The 27442-nt window shown below is 39.2% G+C and overlaps 1 protein-coding gene across 1 annotated transcript in view; it reads left to right on the forward strand.

Annotated features, from left to right (window-relative positions):
• LVRN (laeverin) overlaps positions 1-18436 on the forward strand; it is a 33984-nt gene extending 15548 nt beyond the window's left edge. The window contains exons 7-20 of the mRNA XM_005528133.3: positions 43-183; positions 492-557; positions 667-732; positions 1720-1889; positions 3290-3366; positions 5517-5656; positions 7401-7456; positions 8771-8924; positions 9811-9905; positions 10586-10693; positions 14440-14610; positions 16146-16286; positions 17468-17543; positions 18203-18436. Of these exons, the coding sequence (XP_005528190.2) occupies positions 43-183; positions 492-557; positions 667-732; positions 1720-1889; positions 3290-3366; positions 5517-5656; positions 7401-7456; positions 8771-8924; positions 9811-9905; positions 10586-10693; positions 14440-14610; positions 16146-16286; positions 17468-17543; positions 18203-18349 (1608 nt within the window). The 3' untranslated portion in view covers positions 18350-18436. The remainder of the gene's footprint in view (positions 1-42; positions 184-491; positions 558-666; positions 733-1719; positions 1890-3289; positions 3367-5516; positions 5657-7400; positions 7457-8770; positions 8925-9810; positions 9906-10585; positions 10694-14439; positions 14611-16145; positions 16287-17467; positions 17544-18202) is intronic.
• The last annotated feature ends 9006 nt before the right edge of the window (positions 18437-27442 follow it).

The raw sequence follows: 27442 nt of genomic DNA on the forward strand, positions 1-27442 counted from the left end.
TATCTTCTCTTCAGCGCACTTATTTTTGTCTCCTTCTTGCAGGATAAAATCTTTTATGCTCATATTGTACAACCTATCTTAAGGGAAGACAGTGGAACAGCTCGATCACTGTCACAGAGTGAGGACAAGATCAAAGGGTCATTTTCCTTAATGTCTCTATTTGACAACATCACATACAGCAAGGTAAAAAACCAGAAAATTCTTCCCATTTCTCGCAGATTCTAAGCTAATGGTAGAAGGCAGGTTTGGGAGGGACTGTTGAACAAAACTGTTTTGTCATTTGAAACACGATTCTGCTGCATGCACAAATTTATTGGGTGTTGCAAATCTACTTGGCTATGAAGGAAGTAGTGAAAATGTTTTTAACCTCTGTGAAATATGAAGTGTGCGTGTAGGCCAACTAGCATCTCTGGAATATTTGAAAAAAAAATATTTCAACAATAATTGCAATAATAATTCATTTTTTCTCATATTTTTTTTTTGTATTCCAGGGGGCTTCTGTAACCTGGATGCTTTCTGGTTTCCTGACTGAAAAGTTGTTCATCAGAGCACTTACTGTAAGTTTGAAAAACAGCCCCATTCATCTTGATTTATAAGCTTGAAAATGTCAGTTGTACAAATTGCTTACCTCCACAAATTCTGATGCTTCTCTTTGTTTCTTCACAGTCATATCTGAAAGAATTTTCCTTCTCAAATGCTAATCAAGATGATCTCTGGACCCACATCCAGATGGTACTCATTTTATGCCTCTAGTATTCTTTCTCTGATGTTTGGCACAGTCCAAATTTAAGGCATAAACTATTTGTAGAAGACTGCATTGGAATGTTGCTATCTGTAATGCAGTCTTTTTCCTGCATAAAATTTGGTTTGCTGGTTCTTTCAGCTAATGTCTTCTCAAGTGTTTATTTGGCTGCTTTGCTGAAGCTGAGATCAGTGGGACTGAGTACAAGGAGTAGAGATGAGATAGGAAATCAGGACCAGACAAAGTCTTGGGTTTCATGGTAATTACATAAACCTACATGAAATTGCATAGCCTATTGTTCTGGAGCTTAGGTTTTGCTAGATAAGAGTGTCTGATGCCTTGGGCTTGAAGATCAAAGATGCTGGTGTGTCACAGATCCAGCAAAGTCCATACCCAGGGCAGTAGCTCAGCATTTCACCCTTCAGTGGTTTTGGCAGAGATCTGACTAAGAAAACAAATGCTAATATTAGGTAATTTTTTTAAAAATTCACCTTCCTGGTCCTCTAAAGAAGGCTCCTGTTGTTTCGCAGACTCTGTCTTAAGAATGGGAGTGCTAGAATTTCAGATATGCAAAGCTGTCACATGTTTTAAGCCCGTGAAGACTGTACCAATTGACAGTAGCTGGGACTCCAGCTTAATGTCTTTTTCAATTTGTCTTCACTAATTCAGTTTTCTTATTACGTCACTTAAAAATATTTGTGCTCCATCAGTTCTATTTGAATGAAATTAATTAACCAAGTCTGTCATAGCCATAGAGATGTAAGTGTATTAATACAGGCTTATGCCTGTATTATGTCTTTATTAGAATGTCAGAAAGTTCCCTTGGACTACATAGATTTTTTGCATGAGTCAAAGACCAGCAAGCTGCTAAGAATTATTGTCTCTACTACCTTGGAAACACTCCCAGAGATCCACTGAAGCAATTTCAGTAAGTGCCTGTTCATCATAAGTATTTCTAATTTCTCTTTCTCTTTCAGGTCATAGATGCACAGGATGAAGTTCAGTTGCCAGCACCTGTAAAACAAATAATGGATTCCTGGACATGCCAAAATGGGTTTCCAGTTTTAACAGTAAATCTAACCACTGGAACAATCAGACAGGAACAGTTTTTTAATAAAAACAATAGAAAGAGTACTGATTCTTACAAGTATGTTTAGCTTGTGTTTTTATTGTATGTTTATATGCTGTTTTTTACAGGAAATGCTTCAGTTACAACAACGTGTTTTGACCATCTGATTTTTTAACTTGTGTTTTTTTTCTTGTGACAAGCAGTCAAGTAAAATCTGTTTGAGATTTTGCTGGAGTTTGCAATAGTTCTGCAAATTCTGGTTGTTTTGCCAAGAAGTTGCTTTCCTCTGGAATAGTGAGTTTTCCAGCCACATAATAATAAAGACAGATGTAGGCAGTGAGTGTGTTGCAGGGAGGATTTTTGCCTGGCATTTTCTTCTTTCCTCATCCCTCAGGTCTACAGACTGGGGGCCTGGATGAACCATGCTTAACTTATTTCCTGTGCACATATTCCCAGTCTTTCTGCCTGACAAGGATGAAGGGGTTGCATTTAAATAGTTAAATAGATGACACCCTTTCTCAGAAAGTGATGACACCTGAGCAACAGTTTTAAGTTCTTCTCATTGAGCATTGCTAAGTGCTCAGGGCTTTTGAAAATTTATTTAGATGTCTGAAAAAGCTGCCTTTTGTCACCCACTTTGGAAACTCCTGGTTAGGGTTTGAACATTTATGAAGAAGCAGTTGATATGAGCTGATATGAGGTATGCATGGATGGAGCCCATGAGATGGGTTGTCATATGAGGAAAAAAGTGTAAAGGGAAGCAAAATCCAAAGCAGTTTCTTCTTGGAAATTATTAATACAAACAGACAAAAAGAATTTTGACAAGAACCACAGGATGGTTCTTTGCTCCCTATCTCCAGGAACAACAAAGCATTATTCATTCAATATTCTTGGTTAGCTCAGATGAGGAATTCCAAGTCACAAGTGTGAAGTCCTTTACAGTTAGAAAGCACAAATTACCATGTGAATGTAAGAAAGCCCAGAACACGTATTACAGAATTTTCCAGGCATTTGAATCTTTTGGCCCTTCTATCAGAAAGGAGTTTTACATTCCCTCAGAAAACAAATTACAGTTGTGGGAATGTTGTATTGCTTTCTTGGAACCCTTTTTTGGTAGATGTGCTTCTGAAAAGTAGCTGTAAGGTTCCCAGAAACAGGATGAAGTGTAATAACAGAGAATAAAATCTCTGCCTGGAGAAGGAAAGACAATACAGAAAGACAATGGTATTGAAATACCTAGAACTGAGCAATACTCTTGATATGAATGCCTTTTTAAAGCCTTGCTAAAACTCCCTTTTGGAGAAGGTAAATGCTGATCCAGCAGAAGTACTATTATCTGATGAAGTTGCATGCATCAGAGAGAACAGAAGGTAGATGGATATTTTTTTAAGACGGAACTAATCTGCACTGTAGTTTAGCATCAGCTAAGAGGGATTTTTAAATAAAAGTATTTTAATAATATTCTTTTATTTGTTAAGTAATACCTGGATTATTCCTATTTCTTGGATGAGAAATGGATCATCACAACCCTTAACCTGGCTAGATAAAAGCAGCAGTAAGTAATGTATTTGTTTGCACATTCTAAAACCAAACTGATGGGAACACTCCAAAGTCTTTTAAAAGGAGCTGATATATTTGAATTGAATAGAGAGATAAAACTTTAATACAGAAATGTCTCTGTTTATCCATTGTAATGTTTTTGTGTTAGATAGATTTTTAGGTGGATTTTCAATTAGGTCAATATCTTTTCTATGTTGCATCAAGTTTCAGTGTAAGCTTGAGTTTTTAATAATGTGGTACAACACACATTATGAGTAGAGATTTCCACAGAAATTTTGATTTTATAATTTTTTACACAAATCCAAACTTTTAGGTCCTCATGCTTCTGTAATATTCTCCCCCCAACAGATCTTATTGAGGTTAATGTCAGCTTTTGAGTATAGACAGGATCTCAGCTGTGAAATACCAGAAAATTTATCAGCTCAAGTAGTAGATAGAAGACTAAAATAATTAACACTGGCTGTGGGAAGTGACCCAGCTGTTGTTACACATTAATATCTGTAACAACAGAAAATGAATATTTTCAACAGCATTTAATTTAATTTGATATGTTGTCGCACTATATTAGGAATGGTGAGAAGTATGACGAACTCTCAGCTGTGTTGTCTAAGAGAGTAAAGTTTATTATTCTTGATCCTCTTTTATAGACAGGTTCAAGAAGGTCTGAGAGGTAAAACTCTCATTGGTCATTATAGCAACACATCACCAGCATTGGTCAATTGGAACACCACCCCTTGACTGTTTCTTGCAAGTAAACAACAAGGATCCTAAACAACACCTGCAAAGATTGTTGTCCTTCTCCAAGGACTGTTTGGATTTTTCTTCATGCTTTCTCAGGCCAGAGTGAGAAGCTTGTGTGACTTTGTTTCACACAGGCTCTGTGTTCCTGCTTGCTTTTTTGCATTCAGCATCCACAATATGTTTATGCAAATTAAATTTTAAAAATTATAAAAATAATATAATTTTTAAAGTCCTACAATAGAAAGTGATTTTATGGGCATCTATAACCAAATAAAAAATATGTTCTTTCCCAACTCAGTGCTTTCAAGTAACTTTGGTTTTTTTGAGAAAGAAGTATAATCAATAGAAAGGGGTAATGATTTTGCTTCAGCAAGTCAGCCATGTATCAGGTTTTAGATGAGTCAAAAGAAGATGCAGAGACTAATGCAGTGGAATGCTTAAGAGCAAATCTCCAATATGCTGTGCATATTGCAGCTCCCCACTCTTTGTTTACAGTGATTGAAAGTTACTTTCTCTCTTTTTCAGGCAGTAAGATAGCTTGAGTCATCATTAATTCAACTATATACAGACAGGCAAATAAGAAAAAATGCCTGTATATGCCTCTGAATATGGGATGAATCTCACAGTGCTTGCACTGTCTCAGTCTTCTGTTCAGAGTAAAGCACTGATGGGTGTAGACTGCTCACCAGTATTGACTTACTGTCTTAACAAAGGTTGCCTTCTCAAATCAGGATGTGAAAACAGAATTCTCTTCTGATGAGGCAGCTTAGAGCCTTCAAGGCTGCATTGGCTCCTTCAATGCACAAGAGCCTCTCAGGAGCAGTCAATCAGGCAAGAACATATGAATAAATAAGATGAACTGGAGGAGGAAGCTGTCAGTGAGTGATATAGCTCAAAAGGACTATGGGACTATCTTCTTTAAGATAAGCATTTTTGAATTCTTGTCTCTTGGTCAAACTTAGAATTTTTAATTTTTTTCTTGCTCTGCATTTATCTGAATACTGGTAGGTGGCTGGTTGTTCGGTGAGGTGCTGAGCACTGTGTTTTGGAGCTGGGAGCAGCAGGTGTGCTGTGGAGATAAAAATGGGTCCATGCCCTACAACCGGCATGGGAGGGTATTGCCCCTCATCCTGAGAGTCTGTTCTTGGGTAAACTTGTTGAACTCTCAACAGCTAACGTTGAGCTAAAGGGCTGGAGTGGGTCTTCAGCCTTAGAATCCCAAGTGTTCCTCAGGTGTTCCTCAGTACCTGAGGAATCATTGACTTGTTGAAGTCATTCTGCTGTGCAGAGCAGAGTCTCAAACTTGTGTCTCATATCTCAGAGGACCACCAAGTCCATTGTTTGTAAATGCAAAAGAAGCTTTGTATGGAAAGCAAAATGATACATTATAATGTCACTTTACAGAAATGTTTCCTGAAATGCAAGTATCAGAGTCAGAATATGACTGGATCTTGCTAAATGTAAATTTAAGTGGATACTACAGAGTGAACTATGACGAATTAAACTTGAAGAAATTAACACGCTTGCTTGAAAATGATCCGAAGGTAAGATCGAGTTTGTTTTCTCAAGCTTATGGGCAGACTCTTTCCATGTATCTTTTCATGCATTTTTTACCTGGAATAACATTGATGAAAACCTGGAATAACAAGAAACTTGCCATTGCACCACTAAAGTCACTGGCTTTTTGTAGTGGCAGATGACAGGCCTGAACATTTTCACATAAGCGTGAAAAACAACTTTACATGACATTTTGTCTTCAAATTTGTGTTAATAGCTTGTGGTTCTTCTGCTCTCTTTAAATCTAGCTCAAGGAGCTTTCATCCTCCTTCATTCTCAAAATCGTGAGAAAGTTTTTTATTTCCATGTTTTGTCAAACCACAAAGTTTCTGCCTGTGGAATTAAAAAAAAAAACCAACCTTTTTTTTTGGTGGGTTTTTGTTTGTTTGTTTGTTTGCTTGCTTGTTTGTGGTTTTGTGGATTTTTTTTCTGTTTGTCTGGGGTATTTTTTTTGGTTTTGGATTTTTGTAGATAGTTTTCCTAGAAGTTCCAATCAATTATATTTGAGCTCTTTCAGTCCTCTGTAGACACTGACTTAGAACAGATTTCATGCCACCTTTGACTTGCCACAGCCTGAACTGAAGGTGAAAGTGGTACAGAACAAATGTGGCTCTATATGGGATTGCATGATTTCAGTGTTTCCTAATCCTACAGTGAGCCAGAGGCTGTAGTGATAGTGTCAACTCATTGGTTTTGGTAACAAAAGTGAGAAAATTTAACCTTTTGACCTAATAGTAATGAGTGCAATCTTTATGAAGTCTGGACACAAGGCAAAGCACATTAAACTTTCTTAAGGCAAAGGGGCTTCACTTCTTCTAGGCTCCTTTGTTTCATGGTAAATCTACATCATCGGGAGATTGTGGTCAAACCTGTTCTTTGCTGTAATGCTTCCTGGTAGGAAGTGTTCTTGGTAGCAGCTGTGCAAAACCATCTGTTCCTTGTGGTCACACTGTTTGTAATATTTCTTGGTATCAAGGGGTGGAACAAGAATAAGCAGCTTCTGCCCAGTTCCGCATTCCTCCCTGGTGTGTGTCAGCCCAAGCCACCTGACCTCTGTCTGCTTTCATCATCTGTGTTGAGCTTTGCCCTGTTTTATTCTTCTGGCTGTCAGAGGGAATGTTTGCTCAAGCAGTGACCAAACTTGGTGTGGAACAAGGAGGCGATGAGGAGGAGGACAGCAGTTCTGCCACAAGCTGTAGGCAGAGATAGACCCATGGCTGTGCCTTGGTCACTGATTTCATGGTAGTGTTAGACACTCTGCTATGCACTGAGTATAGATTCTGCATTTAAACTGCAAAAGGAAAAAAATTGCCAAAATTGTGTAACTAGGATATTTTTAGGGAATGTGGCATTTCCATGTTTGCATTTTATTTACAGCATGCGCATAAGAGGGGTCTTGAAATTCTCTGGTTAATGTACTGCAGTTATATGTTTATATACAACATAATATATAACAAGGGCTATAGCAGAGCTATATATGCAGCTCTGTGTATAGATATATTAAAATATATCTGTATCTACATAGATAGATATAGATATATTTAAAAAAAACTCTTTTTTTTCCTCTTTTTTTAAAATTTCCGTTTAAAATTCAGGATTGGTTTCACAATGTTTGTAGGCTGTTCTGAATTAGAAAACCTGTTGGGGATCCTTCTGAAACACTGTAAAGCTTTTTGCAAACTCTTAATGATATGTTGAAATCTGCTAACACAACACAAATACTTTCTGCAGGCTATTCCCGCTGTCAGCAGGTTCCAGCTCATAGACGATGTTTTTGCATTGACAGAGTAAGTATGTTTCCAATATGTTACAGAAATTGACTAAACAATATGATTGCACTCAAGATCTGTACTTCTGCTTTCTTCATTCCTACCCATGTGTGCCTCCTAAGAATTACTGCTTTGACAAAATGGTGGGGTAGTTATTTAATCCCTTCTTCTGCCAGTACTGAGAGATTTACTTCAAAATTTCTTCTGTTACAGCTCCAAGGAAATTATTTTAAATAGTGGCACTGCCATGAGTTCTTCAGGAATTGACCTGTATTTAACAGAAAAAAATATTCCAAATGAAGATTCTAAATCTTCCTTCGTTTATTGTGGGCTATCTCAGCTGTGCTGTACTGCATCACTGAAAACCTCTTCAATTTCTGTAGCTGCGTCATGACTTGGTTGCTCAGGTCTGTGGTGCTGAAGAGGTCAGCGGTGTTGCAGGGAGCTGAGAAGCATTGAGTGTGTCTGTGCCTCACACATACCAGAGGTACCAGAAGCATCAGACACCTGTGATGAGGGTGTCCCTATGACGAGGGACCTCAGGGAGGAGGTGGCCAAAGTGCACTGCCCTGCTTCAGGGCCTGTGGAAGCACCTCTGAGAGGAGGAAGTAAAAATTCTTATTCCTGCTCCCATAAAAATGTCTTTTTTCATAAGAGGGCTCAAAACTAGTAGCCAAGAAGGAATGTAACTCTGAAGTACAGAACTGTGCTGCTATATAAGTACATTTTAAATTTTTTTTTTCTGAAGGACAGGGGCTTGAATTGTAATTTTGTTGTGAAAAAATGAATTCCATGCTTATTCCACACTGAGGGACAGAAATGCCATGCTGAAGTAGTTAATTCCACAAATAGTGTGCCTGTGAATGAAATGTTCTGATTTTTACAATATTACACAAACGAACATACAATGAAAAAAAGTTGTTTCACAATAAAAATAAAGCTGTATTATAGCGAAAACAGTGGGTTTTTGATTTTATTTTTTTTTCCAGTGGGACAGACACACGCTGTCAATGTGTTTGTAGCACATCCTGCAGACACAAGCAGTTACAGTGTGCCTGCTGCCATGTTCACTGCCATGATGGGCCTATTGCTTTGATAGTGGCACAGTGCTCCTTAGTGGATGCTTTGAGAGTTCAGCTCCTAAAATCACCATTTGTTTATATTTCCTTTATTTTTTCCAGTGCCTTTTCTAGGTCACTTCCCACACAGTATCCTGATGTTTTATTGCCCGTTTCATAAATAAGCAGATATGTGTGGTAGGTAATTAATGTGAATAAGTATGCTAAAATGTGTAGGCTTTCTTGTTTTGTTTTGTTGGGTTTTTTTACATAGCTTCGGATATGTTCCAATTGAAACAGCCCTTGAACTAACAAAATACCTTGCCAGAGAGGATGAACTCTTCGTATGGAATATGGTATTGTTAAACCTAATACCTGATCATTTGGAAAGTACACTGAAGAACCATGAGGTATATCCACTTTTAAAGGTATGACCATTTTGTTAGTTACCAAAGATATTAGACCATGCAAATACATTAGTCTAAAACAAATGCTTTTTAGATTCTCAAGGATGTAGTGGTGACTATGATGAATCAGAGGGCTTGTGATTCCTTTTGCATGACTTTATCAAGTCGATTTTTTTTAAATAGGAGGAGGTACTTAATTATAAATATTAGTCAATGATAAGTCTTGTTGAATCTTGTGTTGATCCTTATTGAAAGCAGAAATACATTCACATTCTTTAAATTAAGCTTCATCCTTGTTTTTTTGAAACTGTGAATCTGGAAAATAGAACTATCAATCAGTAGTAGGTGAAAAGACCAACACTATGTATGTATAGAAGGCATAAAGCACATTTGTGCTCTGTGCTTCATACACTGCTTTCCATTCACCTTCATGGAGTGAAAGAAGGAATGTGTTCAGATACTAAATGAAATTATTCTCCCATATTTCACTTATCTGAGATACTGTTTTCACACTTTTTTCCCTTGACTTCCATTTGAAGATTTCACTTATGTTTGAGGTACAATCCCACAGTTCTCTTAAAGTTCTCTTAAATACTAAAAAATAAAGGTGTGTTAAAATAAGCGAGAAGAACAAAGTATTTCCTATTGAGAAGGGGTTTTTCCTGTTTCTCTGAGAATTTGTTGTCTTTCATAATAAGTTCAAAGGTCCTAGTGATGTGAAAGGATAATGTGCCAGTTTGAATTGAAGTACAGGTATATTGCATTTTAGACCCAATTTCTATTTTATTTAATGTCCTGTGTTTCAAGACATTAATAGTGGTAATTTTTTAGGATAAATCTGAGAAAATAAGGAATATCAAAACTTGTATCTAAATGAAAGTAATTTTTCTTTCCCTTCTTTTAAAAGAAATACCTTTTAAAGAGAATGTTGCCAATATACCATTATTATGCAGGTTTTATTCGTCAAAATGCTGATGCTTTGGAAGATGACTATTTTGCTCAGTAAGTATTCTGCTTTTTTTAGGAGTTCTTCTGGTGTGAATGGATCTGATACATTGCAGTTTGGTTGTGTAAATTGAAGTACAAGATACAGGAAAAATTCTCTAACTAATGCGAGTTTAATTGAATTGTTATTTTCCTGTCCTGTAAGTGTGTATTCTTTATGATGACACCACCAGTGAAACTGCAGTGTCAGGATACTACCATAAAGGACGATAGTTTAAGGATCTTAGTGGTAACTCTCATTTGTCAGAGAACAGGCTCAACAGGCTGCTCTGCTAGTTGAAGAAAAACTGACAGCAATAAACTTAAAATATGATTTTTGGATCAATTACTAAAACTTTGAGATACTTAATTTTGCAAAGCCACTGCAGCCACAGGCTTTAACATCAGAGTGATTTGAACTAGATGCAATCAGAACCTTAAAACTTCCAAGAGGAATGTAAACCACACAAAAAACTTACAAAAATACAGTACATTGGTCACCTCATTAATACTCACTAATATTAATGTCTGGAGACCATTATTGTTTGTTTAATTATTTTATTAAAACTCAATTGTTCCTAGTAGATGATGTTGTGGGTTAGCATCATGTTCTGAAACTGTGGTGGTCAGGCACAGTTCAAGTACTCCAAATGTGGTATGCTTATCTTTTATTCTTACTGTTTTAACTTCCCTTCAAGAGTATATTTGGAAAAATTCTTGGCAACAGCGTGCTGGCTGGGCCTCCAGGACTGTTTGGACCTGTCATCTGAACTGTATGCTAAGTGGAGGGACAACCCTGAGTACAAGTAAGAATGGTGATCTGCTCTTAGAGGTGTGCATGTCAAAGGGAGGTGGAAAGTTAAAAGGCTGTTACAAGGGGGAGGCAGAACGAGAAATGCCTCTGTACACTGCTCTTGTTTCTCAGCAGAATGACAGAATTTAAGACAGCTGTGTCTGCCCAACCTCCTCCTCTTCCCCAAATCCCAGCTTTATGATGATTTCATAATTTCTGCTTTTTACATAGACTTTGCAAGCTGGAGGATGCAGATTTTGCCATGAAGACCAAAATCTGGTTAGCCATGTAAAAGGTGAACCTTCTGTTAGTGCTAATATCCCACATGGCCCAATCCCCTCGCTGTAGTACAGCTTTGGGGTTGTCATGTACACCAACTCAGCTTTTAAGCTTCTCTTAACAATACTGAGTGAAGTGATGTTTGCATGATACAGCCATCTGCCCATGGTGAGCCCATCAAGTGGTTTGCATGTTCTGTGTTCCCATAAAGAGGTGTTGGGAACAGCTGCCCATCCTCATTCTGGCACTGGAGCCTGGTGGTCAGGGGTCTGGGCTGTAAGAATGGACTCTGGACTCTACCAGGAAGAGACTTTCTGTATTCAAGTATTTCATCATTAAAAAAAAAATTGCAATGTATTGAAATTCTTATTCTTTTTTCCTCTCTCTTTCTTTTGATGTCTTTCTATGCACTTGTCAAATAGTGTTGGCACTGGTGAGTGAATATTTAAAGTTGTTTTAAAATTTGTTGTAGTCATGATAAATATTTTGTTTTTGTTTGAGGTATGTTGATACATGTAGTTGGCTAAGTAAACTGAACTTGTACTACTATATTTCAGTTTTCTAAAATAAATTCATAGTGATCATCCCCATAAAAGCCAAACTGAGTTTTGCAGTTAGACTAAAAGAATTAAATAGCCTACGTACATTTTGTTCCATTCTAGAGAGAATATTCTTGCAATTCCACACTAAAGGTAATAATGCTGTTCTGAATTGTCAGTCTGCTTTCAAAATAGTCATCTTTCCCTACTAATAACATTTGAGGTGATGGAATACTACATACCTTGTTTGACATGAATAGCTGAAAAGTCTGTGAAATATATTAGATGATTGGGGTTTTTTAAGCTGAATTTGATGAAGAATATTAATTTTGCTGTCCTTCTTGGCACTGAGAAAAGTTCAAATGGATTTTACTGGGATATATGTGTGGAAAAAATGAAACTCTGAATATGGTGAAGTGAAAAAATAATTATGTTTTAAGGAGAAAACCCCATAGAAGATAGGACACTTCTTAGGTTTCAAGTGACAGATTACTGTTCCCATGAATGAAGAGGCTTTACATGTGCTGGGTAGGAAAGGAAACAGACACAATACACTTTTGACCCCTTTAGATGCTCTTATGTTCTCCATGCTGAGAACAAATTTGTAACAGCACACTACAGCTCTTTTGCCAGAGGTGGAACCCAGAAGGATTCTCACACCTATGGAAGGAAGTAATGCATTTCTGTTTCAGATCGGGTGATCAACTTTCAGCTGAACATTTCCAAATTCTTCCTGGAAGAACATAACTGGACTTAATACAGTGCATTTTTATATTTTTTTGTGGAAATAACTAGAGCTATAATCCTCAGCCAATTCCTCATTTTTAGTCTTTTTTCATTGTAAGAGTGTAGTGAAGCTTGCTAAATTAATGTATTCTCCTAGGTGCTGTCACTGGCTTGTCTTTTGAAGGAAGGAGACTGGCCTAGGGGGAGGGACAGCATTTCTGTCCATTATACTTTTTTACTAAAGGTTCACATATATTGCTGCTACCCTCAAAAGTTCAGAGATCACCATGTCATTTCTGGATTGGTTCCAAAAATACAGTGTAAAAAAACTGCCCTGCTTTCCAGCAGCTTTTTTCATCTTCCCCAAGATCCAGGAATGAGGGATCCTGGCAGGCCAGTAATGTCAAATCACATAGCCACACCCAGGGAAAAAAAAAAAAAAAAAAAAAAAAAAGATTAATAAGTCACACTTCTCACTTAATATAACCTCAAGCTCCAAAGTCCCTCTGAACCATACTGGATACCCTCTGGGAAGTACACAACATAAGCCACTTTAGGGCCACCATAGATGTCACCAGCCAGCAAACCGTTCCCCCACAGTAGGCTGCCTGTCCAGCCTTCCTCAAATGTTGAACATCAGAGCTGTAGCCAAATGATGTGCAGAACTTGTCTATTCACACACAACAACTTTACAGTTATTAATGAACATTTTCTTGCAACTACTGGAACAGCTTCAGTAGCGAAATAAATACTTTGTACTTTGGCCAAAATAGCTTTATGCTGTTATCAGCTTACCATGACCTCTTACTGCAACATTATGAAAAGCTTATCAAACAAGTTACTAGACCCTTTAACTCCAATCTGTCAGAGAAGGATTCCTCACAGGACAGTACTTTAGCCTGACAAAACTACCCTACATGTCATTCTTGGTGGTAAATCCCTTATGTCCCAGCAAATATCTAGGTAAATGAACCCAAACTATTTTTTAAGTAAATATAAAAGGTAAACATAAAGTTTTTAAGAAAACATAAAGCCCACACTTTCTATTAGTATGACAGTGAAATCCCCCACCTACAACAGAACTACCAAAATCCCTGCATCTTGTCTTTTCACTAACAAGTGATGTCTGTCATGTAAAACACCAACTCTCTCCCTCTTTCCTACTAATCCTTTGTTTCCAAAATGTATAAATTCCTTTTTTCTACCTTGTACTCTAAAGATTGATGTCATATATCCTTCCTTCTGACTGACTAGCTCTGTTGGCATCATCCTCACTTTCTCTAGGACAGTCCACTGAAACTCAAGAATTTTTCTCAAATTGTATTTAAATTTGCATTTGCTGTTTCCAGCTTTGGCCCTGAAGAATGGCTTTTCTGACCAGAAACTTATCTGTTTTTCAAATTGTATCCCCTGATCAAAGGGAGGATAATTTTTACACCTCTGCTTACAATCTTGGCTTAATGTAGTAATAAGCAGGCTAACAGTGTGACAAAGGAAAGTCAAATGTTTTGCTTGTTGCAATGGCACCCATTCTTCTGTAGGGAATTAGTCCAAAATACCATGAGTTGAAACTGTTTTCACATAGCCTGCATAGTGGAACACTGCTGTCAATGGAAAGTGTTTACAATGTCTTAATGCCGAGGACACATCCTTGCTACAGGAGAAACTTCCTGTTCAGCCTTTGCCTATGGAGCATTGTACTGGTGATGTTTGCTTTTAGTTTCTGTTATGAAATTAATTGCTGTGTTGAGGATCTTCCCTGGGGTGGGAGTAATAGGAGGCTGCCTTTGCATGGAAAAATGTCCTTTCTGTTTCCTTCTGTGCTGCAAATGGCACTTCCTACTGGATGCATTCATAAGAAACTTAGAAAAGGCTTGTCTGGGATGATGCATATATGCATTAGTACACGCATTAATGGTGTGATCTATTTCCTGCGATGGGGAACAGTGGCATTGACACTGTATCTACACAAAATTTTCTGGTCCAACTCCTCTAAAAATGTTGGGGTTTCCATTAAACTGCATGCTTTTAAAATGCTTAAATCATAAATAAAACATTCAGATTTCCTATCCTTATTTACACTACTATTTTATATTTGCATTGTTGTGTATATAAATAAACATTTGGTTTCAGTTATTCAGCATTATTCAGCATTTACAACAGGGTTTGCCTCTACAACAGCACTGTACCTTTAAATCGTATTTTTGCCTTGCAGAATTCCCCTTTTAATTCGAAAAACAGTCTGCTGCTATGGTATTGCAATGGGAAGTGATAAAGAATGGAATTTTGCATGGGAAATGTACAACCATACTGACTCTGTTGAAGAAGATGAAGACATGCTGCTCTATGCCATGAGCTGTGCCAAAGAGTCGTGGTTACTTTACAGGTGACCTTGATCAAAGTAGATCTTTATGTATCTAGAAGTAAATAATTAGAACAAAAATATTAATACAAAGCTGGGGGAGGTTTGCCTGCCACAAAAGCATGCGTCCTGTCAACCACTGGTAAACTTTTCAAGAGTTTTGTTAGGGAGCAAGTATGAAAAATGGGACAAACACAAATAAACAATCCTTCTGCAAATACAACATGTGGGTTATCAGGTCTTAAGTCCTGACTCCACATGGGCCAACCAAAAAGTTAAGACATATATCAAAGAGTCTTGTCTAAATGTGTCCAGAACATAGTTTGGAACACTGTGCTTATTTTCTTTTACTAGCATATGTATCTTCATCAGTAAAAAGATGTTGAATTCTCTAATCAGTCATGTTTGTATTACCTAAAGCATTTGCTAAGGGATGGAATTTTGGCAGTGATGATGGGCTGAAGAATTATCACCTAAACATTCACATAAGCTCCATGGGTCTAAAGGTGTGGAAGCAGCATTTTAGTCCTTCCAACCACTTGCTCTAGTGTGGTGGTCATTGGGAAGACAAAAAAATATGGCTGAGAATGAGACAAGAAATGTTGCAGATGCCCAGCCAGTTATACTAATTTCCCCTTTAACCTATGATGCTTTATTATCTTTTTCTTGGAACAAACTAGCACCATTCCCTGATAAATCAGGGAGTTGTGATGAGCTTCTTCCTCCATGTACTTTAGTAGCTGATAAGCCAGTCTGTTTTTTGAAATGCCATGCAGGGAGTTTTGGGATGAAGAATGTTAAGATTAGCTTTTCCTGGCCCTCACAATTCTTTGTCCATTATGTTTAGTGGTGGCATGCAAAGGGGAGAAACACAACTCTACTGCTCTACCCATAAAGCAGCTGCCTGCAAGACACTATGAGAAAATAGCTCTAAAAGGGCTCATTTGGAAGTAGGAGCATGTAAAGTAAAACACTGGGGCAACAAAGAGAGTAACTGCTTTTCAAGATGTTCAGACACTCACTGCCACTGACATAATTTGAAGACACTTCTTGAAATATTTCTGAAATCCTGTCTTAATCCTCATGAAAATCTTACTGAGTCTTGTTATAGGGGACCCTACAAACAGGTAGTTTTTGTGTAGAAGTGTCTCTCTGCTGGCATACTCTGTAGGCTCCACCGGAGTCGCAGTGAAGTGAATTGCCTGAAGGTGGGGAGCAGTCTGCCCTTCCACAAGCTTGTCTGGTAGGAACAGTTGTCTTTCTGGTGCAGAGATAAGAAATACATCTATGTCTATTTGATATTCTATTACCTCACTTTTTTAAGAGGTGAAGGGTCAGTGTGCAGGAACTAATGTTGAGCTAAAACCCAAGTTTAAGTTAAAACCCAAGCTGAATACACAGCTCAGAGTGAAACCACCTTTGGTATAACCTTCTGCATGCTGGTATTTGTTGAGATAGGAATTTCTGTGAACTGGATTGTATGTCTGGATTGCAATATTGTATATTTCCATTCTAAAATAGCAAGTGACAGGTTCACTTCTTTCCTGCTTTTCTAACAGATACTTGCAATATGGACTTAGTGACACATTATTTTCTTCCAATTGTACTTCAGTCATCATCTCACACGTAGTGACTAAAGATATTGGGTATCGTATAGCCTGGGAATTTGTTACGGAAAATTGGCCACTTTTAAGTCAAGGGTAAGTAACGAGTTTTGGCTTCCTTTAATTTCTGTGGCTCTTTGGCTTCCTTTTCTATCTTTATGTTTGAGCTGTAAAATTCAAGGGTAGATTTTCTTTCAAGAGATGGTTATTTGTAATGATTGATTCAATTAAGTATGCAGAACAGAGTTTTCAGAGGATTCTCTGATCAGGGTTAATGCCAAAGAATAGCTCATCAAACACAGAATGCTTTAAAAATTTGTCTGTTCATGACTGTTTCTGTGCTTTTAAGTAGTCCTGGGAATTCTGACTCTAGAAGTGGCTTTGTCCACTAGGATTTTACAAGTGGGTGTGAATGCCGAAGTAAGATCCTCACCTGTTTTTTCCAAATAGACTATGAAGAGATGGGGTATTAGAGCATGCAGACATGCAAGAGCTGCTAGGACCAGTGTTATTCCCTAACTTAAACCTTAGCCCATCACCAGCCTCCCTGCACTGCTGTAGGTAAACTGCAGGTGATTTTGAGCTAAACAAGTATTTTGATGTCTGTTTGAAGGCTCCCCCTCTCCTTTGCAATTGTGAAAAGCAGCAGGACTGTGACAGAGTACATTCCAGCTGCTCTTGATGGCTGAGGAGGCCATTGTGATCCATTAGTGGCAGCATAACCAAAATCAATAGTTTAGTGTTCAAATGTGCAAATAGTTGTGAATGCTAGAAAAGGCAAGTTGTAGCAGATTTGTGTCATATCAACTTGTTCCCTTACAGAGCTTTTCTGTGTTCTAAATTGATGAGAAATTTGCTGGAAAATTGCCCCTTAATTTTCAAACTAAAAGAATAGCGCAAGTGATTATTTATAAGCTACCCTCAAGATAGCAACAGGAACACCAGCTTGTTAGACACATTACTGGTTAGCCTTTTTAGCTCAGTTTGGCTGTATGGGCTCAGAGAGATTATCTGTTTCATGCAAAGAATTCACATTACCAAAATACAAATACCAGATCTTACTGGGAAGTGAAAATGAAGCGTAATTATTGTATTTCGTGCAGCTCAAACATCTCAATTGAATATTAATGATAGTTCTTTTAAAGAGGGAAAACAGCCCATAGTTGCAAACTTCAGCTTAGTTGGTATTTGCAGCATAGTAAATAATCACTAAATAGTGTGTTTTCAAATGAGATGAAATTCAGTGTATTTGCTACTGTGCTATTTGAATTTTACAGATATGGGCATGAATTATTGCACGATGTACTCAAACTCATGGGAAGATTTGTCAAAACTGATGTACAGATCCAAGAGGTAAACCACTTAGTCTCAACTTCATTGCCATTTTGTAAATAGAACCTCCTATTCTTTAAATTGTTGAACATAATGGTGATGTCTTCTAAACCTTTATGTTTGGAACAGAATCCACACATATTCTTTCTAAACTGTCTCATTTTCCTCTATAAAGTCTGTCTGTAGACAGACAACAACCTCTGCCATGATATTGACTGAAAATGTACCAACATTTGGTCTGCTGGCCTGTTAGGTTGTCATGCTGACATCTGTTTAATTTCTCATGTTGTTCAATCACTGCTTCCCCCAAATATTTATTTACTATTCTTCTTTCCTCTCTTGTCTTTTGCCTATTAGACTCATTAGAAAGATTTCTTGTTCTGTGATTGTAGCACAAGAGGATTCTTCTACCCAACTAGTCCTAGACAGTGTGGTACCACCAGTACCAGTGGAACTGGCTGCATTTGAAAGGATTTTTAGAGGAAGAGCAAAAGGGCACACTCTTGATATGTAAGGAGCTTTCCCACGTTACTGTAAACCAGTAACCTTGCCCCACCCCCTCTTTAGTCTGTCATCTGCCCCTTTTCTGAGCATTTCTGTCTAAAGCATCTTTCAGGCACACAGTTGCTTGCTGCAAGTGAACTTTTGTGTGTACTAAGTTCATGTGTTTATTTCTTCAGCTGCAGGTTTTTTATAATGCTACTTTGGAAGAGGATGAGAGAGAGGCTATTACTATGCTGCTGGAATCTGCAAAACTTGAAAATATTGAAAGGAGAAAACTACTAATCAAAGTTGCCAACTGGTTAGAGAAAAATGTAGATGATTGACTTGGAAAACAATTTTCAGTATATTATATGTGATTCACCATCATATTGGTATTCATTATATCCTGTAATTAAAGGTAAAGCACATTTTTATGAGTCCTGTGGTTGTCTTTCAAATGGAAAGTCTGGATAAAATAATTCACAAGGAAATCAAGGATTTAGGAAAAGAAGTTATCAACATATTTGCATCTTATATCTAAAATAATTTCCTGCTGAATGAGGTCTTAGGGATGCATTTCTAATAATAATCTAACATATAGATACAATCCTGAATCGTTTGGGAGTGTTCTTCTGAATATCCAAATGAAAGGTGTGCTGCATGTTTGTGGCAAAAAAAAACATGAGGAAGCTGAAAAAGTTTATATTCTGTTTTGTTTCATTTGTACAGTAATCTATAACCTGTGTCCACTTCTATTATTTTAAGTTGCAAAGAGGACAATAATTTAGAACAGTTCTGTGAAACATATACTTCAGAATGACTTTAGACTTGTAGGGACGAAAGGACTAAAGAATCCTCAAATCCTCTTAATTTTAATTAAGAAATTAATGCATTATCATTCAAACTTTTTTTTTTTTTTTCCTCAGCAAATCTGTACTTAATATGTCTGCATTTGTGTTTGATTAGGAACTGCTTTTGAAGAGACCCTACTGGTCATCTCCATTTAGCATGTTTCAGCCCCTGGGATGGTCTTGGAGTGTGTGAAGTGGTTTATTTTTGGATAAAATGTGTCTAGGAGATGATGAGCTCCTGATGTGTGATATTTGATGGTCATTTTGTCCATGGCACTGGTGTGCAACTACTCTAAACTAGCCATTCTGGAACATAACAGCTCTAATTGCACTGAGGCACTTGCTGATCATGGAATCACTGAATATGCTGAATTAGAAGGGACCCATCAGAATCATAGAGTCCAGCTCCCTTGCTGTACATACAAGGTGAATCTTCTTGCTTACACTGTCACCTCATTTTGGAGGTGACAGAAAGAATTCAGTCCATTAGTGTTAGCAAACCATATTAGCTTGAGCTTAAAAAAAAAGCATGGGATCCTCAGCCCATGCAAATAGTCTATCTGTAGGGTAACAGTATTGTGACAAAATTACAGTACTGGTGATCAGTTAACGTACTATGGATCAGGAAACACTGTTATGTGGGAATGCAGGAGACAAAATAAGTTAGAACACTGCTCTATGGAAAGACAAGAATAAACTCCAGACATGCTAATACAAAGGATTTTTCACTGGCATCCTCTAAATACATTTGGGAAAAACACTGTCATGATGACTGCACTGAATGTCCTCTGCTCTCCATGGCTGAAAAGAAAAAATCAAACTATTTTTAGACTACTTGAGAAGCCCTTTACTGTATGGGAATTACCAGGTGGTGACAGAAGTTTGTGTTGGAAACTATTACCTCTTAGCATTTGATCTAGTTAAGGATAGTACCAAAGAAAACTGTATGCATTCTTGCAAGTCTTCTTCAACTTGACTGAGAAAGCAGAGGAAATTGTCAAGGCTGTGGTAAATTACAGGGGTTTTATCATAGAACCTATAGGATGGTTTGGAAGTGTCCTTAAAGATGTTCCAATCCCCCTGCCATGGCATGGGACACCTTTCACTGAACTGGGTTGCTCAAAGCACTGTCCAGCCTGGACTTGAACACCTGCAGGGATGGGAAGTCCACAGCCTTCCTGGGGAACCTGTGCCAGTACTGAAGCTGTTTTGCTTCGGCATTTTCTGCGATTTCCACTAGTTAATCACTGGCACTGTATGTCTTATCATGTGGGTTAAGCAAAACTCAAGAAACATCTCATAACTTCACCCTTTGCCCAGTAGGTTTAAACCATTTCTCTCTGACCGTGAGCAATTGCCTTTCTAACCAGTCTTCCATGCTTTTGTCACTTTTTTCTTCATCCTACTGAACAAAACTTTAATTTGAACTACCAATATGTTAAAATCCCTAGAAGAATTTAAAATAAGATATTTTCAAATAAAGGCTCCTGACAAATGTCTGCCTCCAGAACTTCAGTGTAGTTTTCATGGCAGAGGCAGAACGGTGAAGGTGATTGCTAGGCTGAATTGCTGGACTGAGTAGCTGCCTGAGTAGGAGCTGATCTGAATCACTTCCAGAATCCACACATTTGCACTTTGTGGCATGCATCAGTGGCAGCTCTTGCTGCTGTTGGGTACAAGCCGAGCACAGAGGTTTGGAGAGTGGCAACTTGGAATTACAGCAAGGGAAGAAGAGGTGCATGGGAGGAATCCAGGGAAAGCTGCTTTACTGCAGAAAGAATTGGGGTGAAAGAAAGTTCATTGGAAATGAATATGAAGACTTCAGGAAATGAGCTTTAATAGTACTTACGTGGATTGTGTGGGTGTTATGGGACATGTAATTGTGAAGGTGTGCACGTATGGGGAAACTTCCAGTAAAAACAGCTGTGTCATTGATTGATAGGATGTATTCAGTAGGCCCTGAGTAGGTAAAAAAATAAATATGATGTGATAAGACCAGATTTTTGCTTTAAGTCCTGCTCTCTGCCTTGATAGTGTGGAAGTCAAAAAGTTACACCTATTCTGCCCATACTGTAAGTACGTACGGCAGGGCAGCAGACTCGTGAGTTGGCCAAGCCCAGTGGAGAGGGAGGCTTTAGAGCTGTTTAAATCAAGGTTCAGGAGCACCAGACAACTTCTCTGCACCTCCTGGCACATGTGCCCCTTTTCCCTCCTGGCACCACGAGATACCTCTCAAACAAGCGTGGAAAAGGCAGCTGGTTGCGGGGCCTGGGTGGCCAAGGGACAAACCCCATGCCATCTGGATGCACTGATGGTACCTTGATGAGGTGGGTGGAATAGCCTGCTGCTTCTTTCAGAGTTGTTGGAAGTCCCAGAAGTGTGAGAATAGGGTAGTGAAAAGGGATGTGGGCTAATAATACCCCTCCTGGTTATTGCAAAAATTAACCTTGCTCTAGCTGAAGCCAGGACAGGACAAAATGGACTTCACTTGGGGAAAAGGATTTGATCTGTTGCTATTAAAATAGATGCCTAATATTTGTCACCCATTAAAAAAGCCTTCGATATTGAGAAACAAACCCCAAAATTACCCATCCCCCCACCCTTCCTTTTTCCCAGGCTTGCCTTCGTTCCCGACTCTTTCACCTCCGCTCCTTCAGTAGACCAGCGGGAAGCAGGAAAGCGGGTTGAGAGCAGTCCCAAACCACACCTTTCCTCCTTCTTCCTCACTGTTTCTCTGCTCCAGAGCAGGGCCCCTCTTACAGACGGCAGTTCCTGCAGTGAGCATCATCCACCTGCCCGGCCGTGGTGTTCTCCCGGTGCCTCTGCAAGCATCACTTACCCCGGCGCTCGCACCGCGGCTCCTCCCGCCGAGGTTTCCCCTCTGTGCTGTGCTCGCCGTCCCTTTCCTCCGCAGGCTGCCCCCGGGCCGCCGCCCGCCGGGCTGCGGCGGGCAGGGAGCGGCGCTGGGGCCGCCCTCGCAGGGTGCCAGCGCTCGGGGCCACACGGAGCATCGCCAGGAAGGCCAGTGTGGGCTGGGAGGGAGCAGGGGGCAAGCGGGGAGCTCCCGGTGAACCCCCCGCGCCGCAGGGCTCAGGGAGATGGGAATGTGCCGAGGAAGCCCTGTGGGGACGAGGCACAGAGGCGATACGGTCACACCTCTGCGTGGGTCGGTTTGCCCGTGGGAGACGGAGCCTTCCCTGGACAAGGGGAGTTTGCTCTCCCCTTGTGCCTCCAACAAGCCTTGCACGTTCTCTTCTGGCCATCTCGACCACTAAAATCGTCTCCCAGACACTCATGCGCTTCTTCCCCTTCTGTTCCGCTCCTTCCACCCCACCCCGTCCTTCCCAGTGACTGCTGCCGGTTTGAAGGAAGAGGCAGAAAGACCCGATAAACCTGGTTGTTTGGAAAAAAATGAGGGTAATGGGAGGAGGAGGAGGAAAAAGAGGGAGAAAATAATTATAAAATGGGAGGAACAGCACTGTGTCAAAATCTTAACAATGAAATAATAGAGATCCAAAGAATTGTTTGGAATAGGGCAAGAACATCAAATTGTTTACACTGAAAAATTTGCTTTTTTTCCTCTCCAGCTGCCCCATTTGTATCACTATAGGTGCTACTGAGCACACTGCAGGCAGAGTGTGTTGGGGTGTTCGAAGGGCAATTAGCCTAACCAGGAAGCTTAAGAGAAATGTAACACATCTGCTCCCCTGTACCTCCCTCCCCCCAGGTATTGTATTGTATCTACCCACGTGCATTTACACCCGTGCTCATGGTGAGGAAGACTCGTCCCTATAGCAATCCCTAGGAGTTTCGCCTCTGAAATCAGTCTCTCTAAATGTCTCCTAAGATTTTAATCCCCCTACGTTTACGTCCTTGTAGCCTGACACCCAGCCAGCAGTTTTTATGATTGCAGGCTATGTGTTATCCCTTATGCCATAATAAACAAACACAACTCGTGCACAAGCAACTCAGAAAAAGTTCAGGTATATGGCAAAGTGGAAAGAGACATTAAGCATAAGATGGTTTAATTACAATTTTTATACTGATAGAGTTAATCTCTGTTTTCTTCAAGTAGAATACGGAGAAAGAAGAAACTTGGAAAAAATTTTGAGGCTAAACCAGGTTGTACCTTTTTGGTTTGGGCTTGTTGTTACATAAGTACCTGGGAGACTGATGTTATTTTTCCCTTGAGTGATTTCTGGTTTATTTTCACAACAAAACCCCCAAAAAGCCCTCTCTGAAGCAAAATGAAGACATGTAGCAGCATTTGCATCACCTAGCTAATATCTGCTTCTTGAATGATGCATCAGCTTTTGGGTTTAAAATCTTTGGAGGGAAAGAAAAATACAGTAAATAAAAAATCTACTTGACTCTGGGTTATAAAACATCTCAGAGAATGGGTGGATACAGCTGATTAAGATAAAAAAAACATGTTGGGCTATTTATCTAAGCCACAAAAGGAGAATTTATTAGACTTCACAGTTTCAGATGCTTACTAGGATTTAGCTGTGTTCTAGAGAAGAATAATGAAAGCCATCAGTGATTACAGCATGCTGAAAACTGGCATCTGGAAGTATCAGGAGAAGGCTGAGTTGTCTGCACTAGTGCAACAAATAAACTTGAAAAGCAGCAGGCTGAAACATGAGGTTGCACTTCAGTAATTGGGGTATATATTTGTTTTTGTCTTCTGGAAACAGTGAATAGAATTAATAGAATAGAGTGGAATAGAATTATTTTGTCTAAAATGGTAAAATATTTCCTTTCTACATCCATGTCCTAAAAATATATCACTTTTTAACATTTTTAAAATAAAAAATACTGTAGTTCCTTACAAGGTATTTTTCTTTAATTACCTTTGAGAAAAAACCAAAAACCAAACAACTAAGAAATACATGCTGTGTTGTTCACAGAGGCAAATGAGTAATTAGAACTCTCATGCAGTTTATCCAAATTCTCTATTCCCACTCTTTGTGCTAAGTACTATATAAAAGCCACAATTAATGAGACAGAGTGTGAGGTCCTTTAAGACAGTTACCTGCACTGTCTTCACCCTGTTTCTCTGGGGATCACTATTTTGATTATTTGTCTTCTGTTTCAGTCTCGCTGGGGCTGATGTCATACTTCCACTATCCAGGAGGAATTGTGCAGCATTAAATCCAGGCTGTGCCATTCCCTTCAACTCTTTGGTAAGACCCTCCTTGCTCTCTTGCTGTCTGCTCAGAACACCCTTCAGAACCACAGGTTTTCAGAAGGTAGGTAAGTACCTGGCAGATCTCTTCTGCCTATTGCATGACAACCAGAAGTTGCACATGATTTTATAATTAACTGTTTAAGTTCAGCTATAGGACCCCTCTTTTCCAGATACAGCAGAAAGTGTCTGGGTTTGTGGGGGAGAACTCATGAGGCTTTGTGTTATTTTACTTGGAGAAGGATTTATTTGCTCCTCCAGACCCCTGTTAAAGAATGGGCCATTGCGCTGTCACCATGTTTGTCAGGGTTCTGGTAAACCAGCTAAGTTACAAGAGATGAGATCTATTTCTTCATCTGGTCTATTCCCTACCTGGCTTCAAGATTATCCTCTGAACACACATGCACATTTGTGGCTGCGAGAGAAGGCACAGAATAGACCGCCAAGAGGTCTTTCCCCAGCTTTACAGTTCAGTCCATAGCTGATCTGAGAAAGATTAATTTATTCCCATTCTTAATTTGGCTGGCATCAGATGTCCTATAGAAATTCCAAGATGTGTACTTGAATGTGCCACAAAATTGTCTTCTGGTTCCTGAGCCCACAGATATCTCTGCAGAGCTAGGCTGTGAAGAATGTGGGACTATTGCATTAGGTCTGTCTAATCCGTGTGTGCATAGGGGGATTAAAGCCATAGGGGCAGCATCTCATCTTGCCCTGGTGAAGGTAATGAACATGCTCACGTATCTCAGCCAGAATGTCTCCAATAAACAAATAAAACTTGAAAACAATGGGGATTCACTCTGTCAAACCCTGCAGACACTAGCTTTAGGCTGCTGAGATCAAATGGGCTGAAGTATCTGGAATTCTGGTCACCACATTTCACACCAGCTGAAACATTTAGCTGTGTCATCTGCATGGATCATAAACAGAAATATTAAATTCTTGAAAAAACAGATACAGGAAAATGTTTTTTATGAGAATAATAAACAAATGTAATTCCTTCCAAATCCCAACAACTTCTGAAACTGTCTTCTGAGCAGAAACATCAGTGCCACAAATAAGACTTATATATATATGAGTGTTATAATATAACACAGCCTCTGATTTTCTTCCTCCCTTACTCTGCTTTTAGCCTGGTCAACTGTTTCAAGGCTCTGTGCTCAAATTGCCAGTTCTTAGGCATACCCTGTAGCCACAATGGGATGTTCAGCTGTGAGTGATCACCTCCAGAAAAGTACTTGCTGTGTTAAAAAGTATGGGAGAGCCCAGGTTTTGGTGTAGGAAGAGAGCAATTGGTGGTAATCCTCAGAGCTGAAATTTTTATGGAAAAGACCAGTGTTCAATATGTTGCCCTGGATTATCACTATAGTCAAACTAAAAATAGTAAAAGAAAAAAAAAATCAGTTTTAGTACCAAGAATATTTTCCTTTGTATAATTAGGTTCTGCAGACTTCATAGTGGATGTCTGTGTCTCCCTCATTTCCATCTCTTCTCAGAACACACTGTGGAGGAAAATCAGTCCTGCTCACTTTTCTAGTCACGTTCTGATTAATTTTTTTTGTTATCTCTCCTGGCAATTAAAATTCAACATTATATATTAAAGTATATGTATGTGGAGACAGAAATCTGCTACATCCTCTGTGTACTATATTTTTCTGAGGTGCAAGGGCATTTGAAACACTGTGGAACAAGATGCTTGTTCTTTTGTGTTACCATTTAAAATGAGGCCTCTTATTTTGTACATGTGGTTCTAGATAACTTTTAGGATTTAGTTGTCAAAGCAGTCAAATTTTTACACCACCCCAGGACACATGGAAACTCTGCATGCTTACACTGATAGCTGCTGATGGCTTTTCTGCTCCTGAACCTGGTATACTGTGAAAAAACAGACATGGATGACAATCATGCATATTCATTAAATGCTTTAACAATGTTAAGATGTATAGCTGGACTCAAGCGGAAATGTAGGAAGCAAATCCTTACAAGGACTCCAACTTGAGTGCAAATGAAGAGCAATATTCACCTTCCTTATAGTGCTGCTCTTCTTTATTTGTCTTTATTTGTTTGTGGACCCCTAACAAATTTCCAGTAGGAAAATAGGCTCCCCCAACCAGTAAATGTAATTGTCTGGTAATATAATTCCTTTTTTAACCCTAAAATGATACTCAAGACTCAGAGCCAAAACAGTTGCTGTCAAGCCTCCCATTGTGAACAGTGTCACACCTGTCATTCTTCAGGTTACTGAAGAGAACAGGAAACCCCCTCTGAAACAGGCTGAAAGCTGTTTCACCTCTCTAAAAGACATCCTCTTCCGGTAATACAAAGTCACTCCCTTCTGGTTCCTATTCTCACTTTGACTGTCACCCTGCAGGAAGTGGCTGCAAGAGAGGAAACCTAAGGCTTGGAGTCCTGCTTGTCTGGCTGGTCTTTCGGCAGTGGTGAAATGAAGATCTTCTCTGGGACAGGGTTAGGGCAGGAGTCCTGAAGTACAGGGGTAAAATGATAGAGGCCACTGTGCTCCCTTTCAGAGGTGATGGGAGAGACTGGACAGTGCTTGGGGGGGAGGGCTGGAGGAACTCCAGAAATCTTAAATTCTTTCTGGTTGTGTTGGGGGTTAAAGTCTGAGGCACTGGTACTGTATATATTGCATTAAAAATTTTAACTAAGTATCTGCACAAGGTTCATAAGAGGTAGCTAATATTCATCCTAAACCTATGTTGAGGCAGAGAGGTGATAGATGGCGTTTGTAGGATAGACTCACAGAACCCACAGACCTCCCTGTGTACTTTGTTAGCAGAGTGAGCGATGCCCTTTTTTCTATTAAACCTAAAAGGTCCACATTTTATTTAATTTAAATAATAATAATAATAATAATAATAATAATAATAATAATAATAATAATAATAATAATAATAATAATAATAAAAATTCTTTCACAAAGGAGTGAGAATCAAAAGGCCAGGAGCTTAGGTTTATTCCGTTGGCTGGAATCTCCGGGAAGAACACCGTGGATCCGTAGGGAATGTCGGCGACACGGCTCGGGCAGCAGCGCCGCCTGCGGGCTGCCGCGGGGACTGCGTGCCCACCTCGGAGCCACGCGTGGCTGCAGCGCTCCCGAGCTCTGTGCCCCTTAAACATCAGAGCTTTTCCGACGTGTGCTTGGCGAATTAGGGAGTGGTTTCGGTCATGCAGCTTTTGTATATGCTCGTGATATTATTTTAATACAGTTTTAAAATCAAGCCTGTTACTGAGCCACGTTTTGTTCTGCATTTGCTGCTAAGGATCTATAAAAGCCTTGTGTGGATTTCACCTACTTGTCTTAAAACTTTAAATTACAAGTCTGTTTATATCGTTGTATATGTTTAACAAATATGAGCATTTTTCACAAGGGTGGTCAA

This window comes from Pseudopodoces humilis, chromosome 4 (genome assembly GCF_049639895.1).
Source record: "Pseudopodoces humilis isolate 2021_Gansu_Grassland_sample_001 chromosome 4, ASM4963989v1, whole genome shotgun sequence".
NCBI classification, from domain to species: domain Eukaryota; kingdom Metazoa; phylum Chordata; class Aves; order Passeriformes; family Paridae; genus Pseudopodoces; species Pseudopodoces humilis.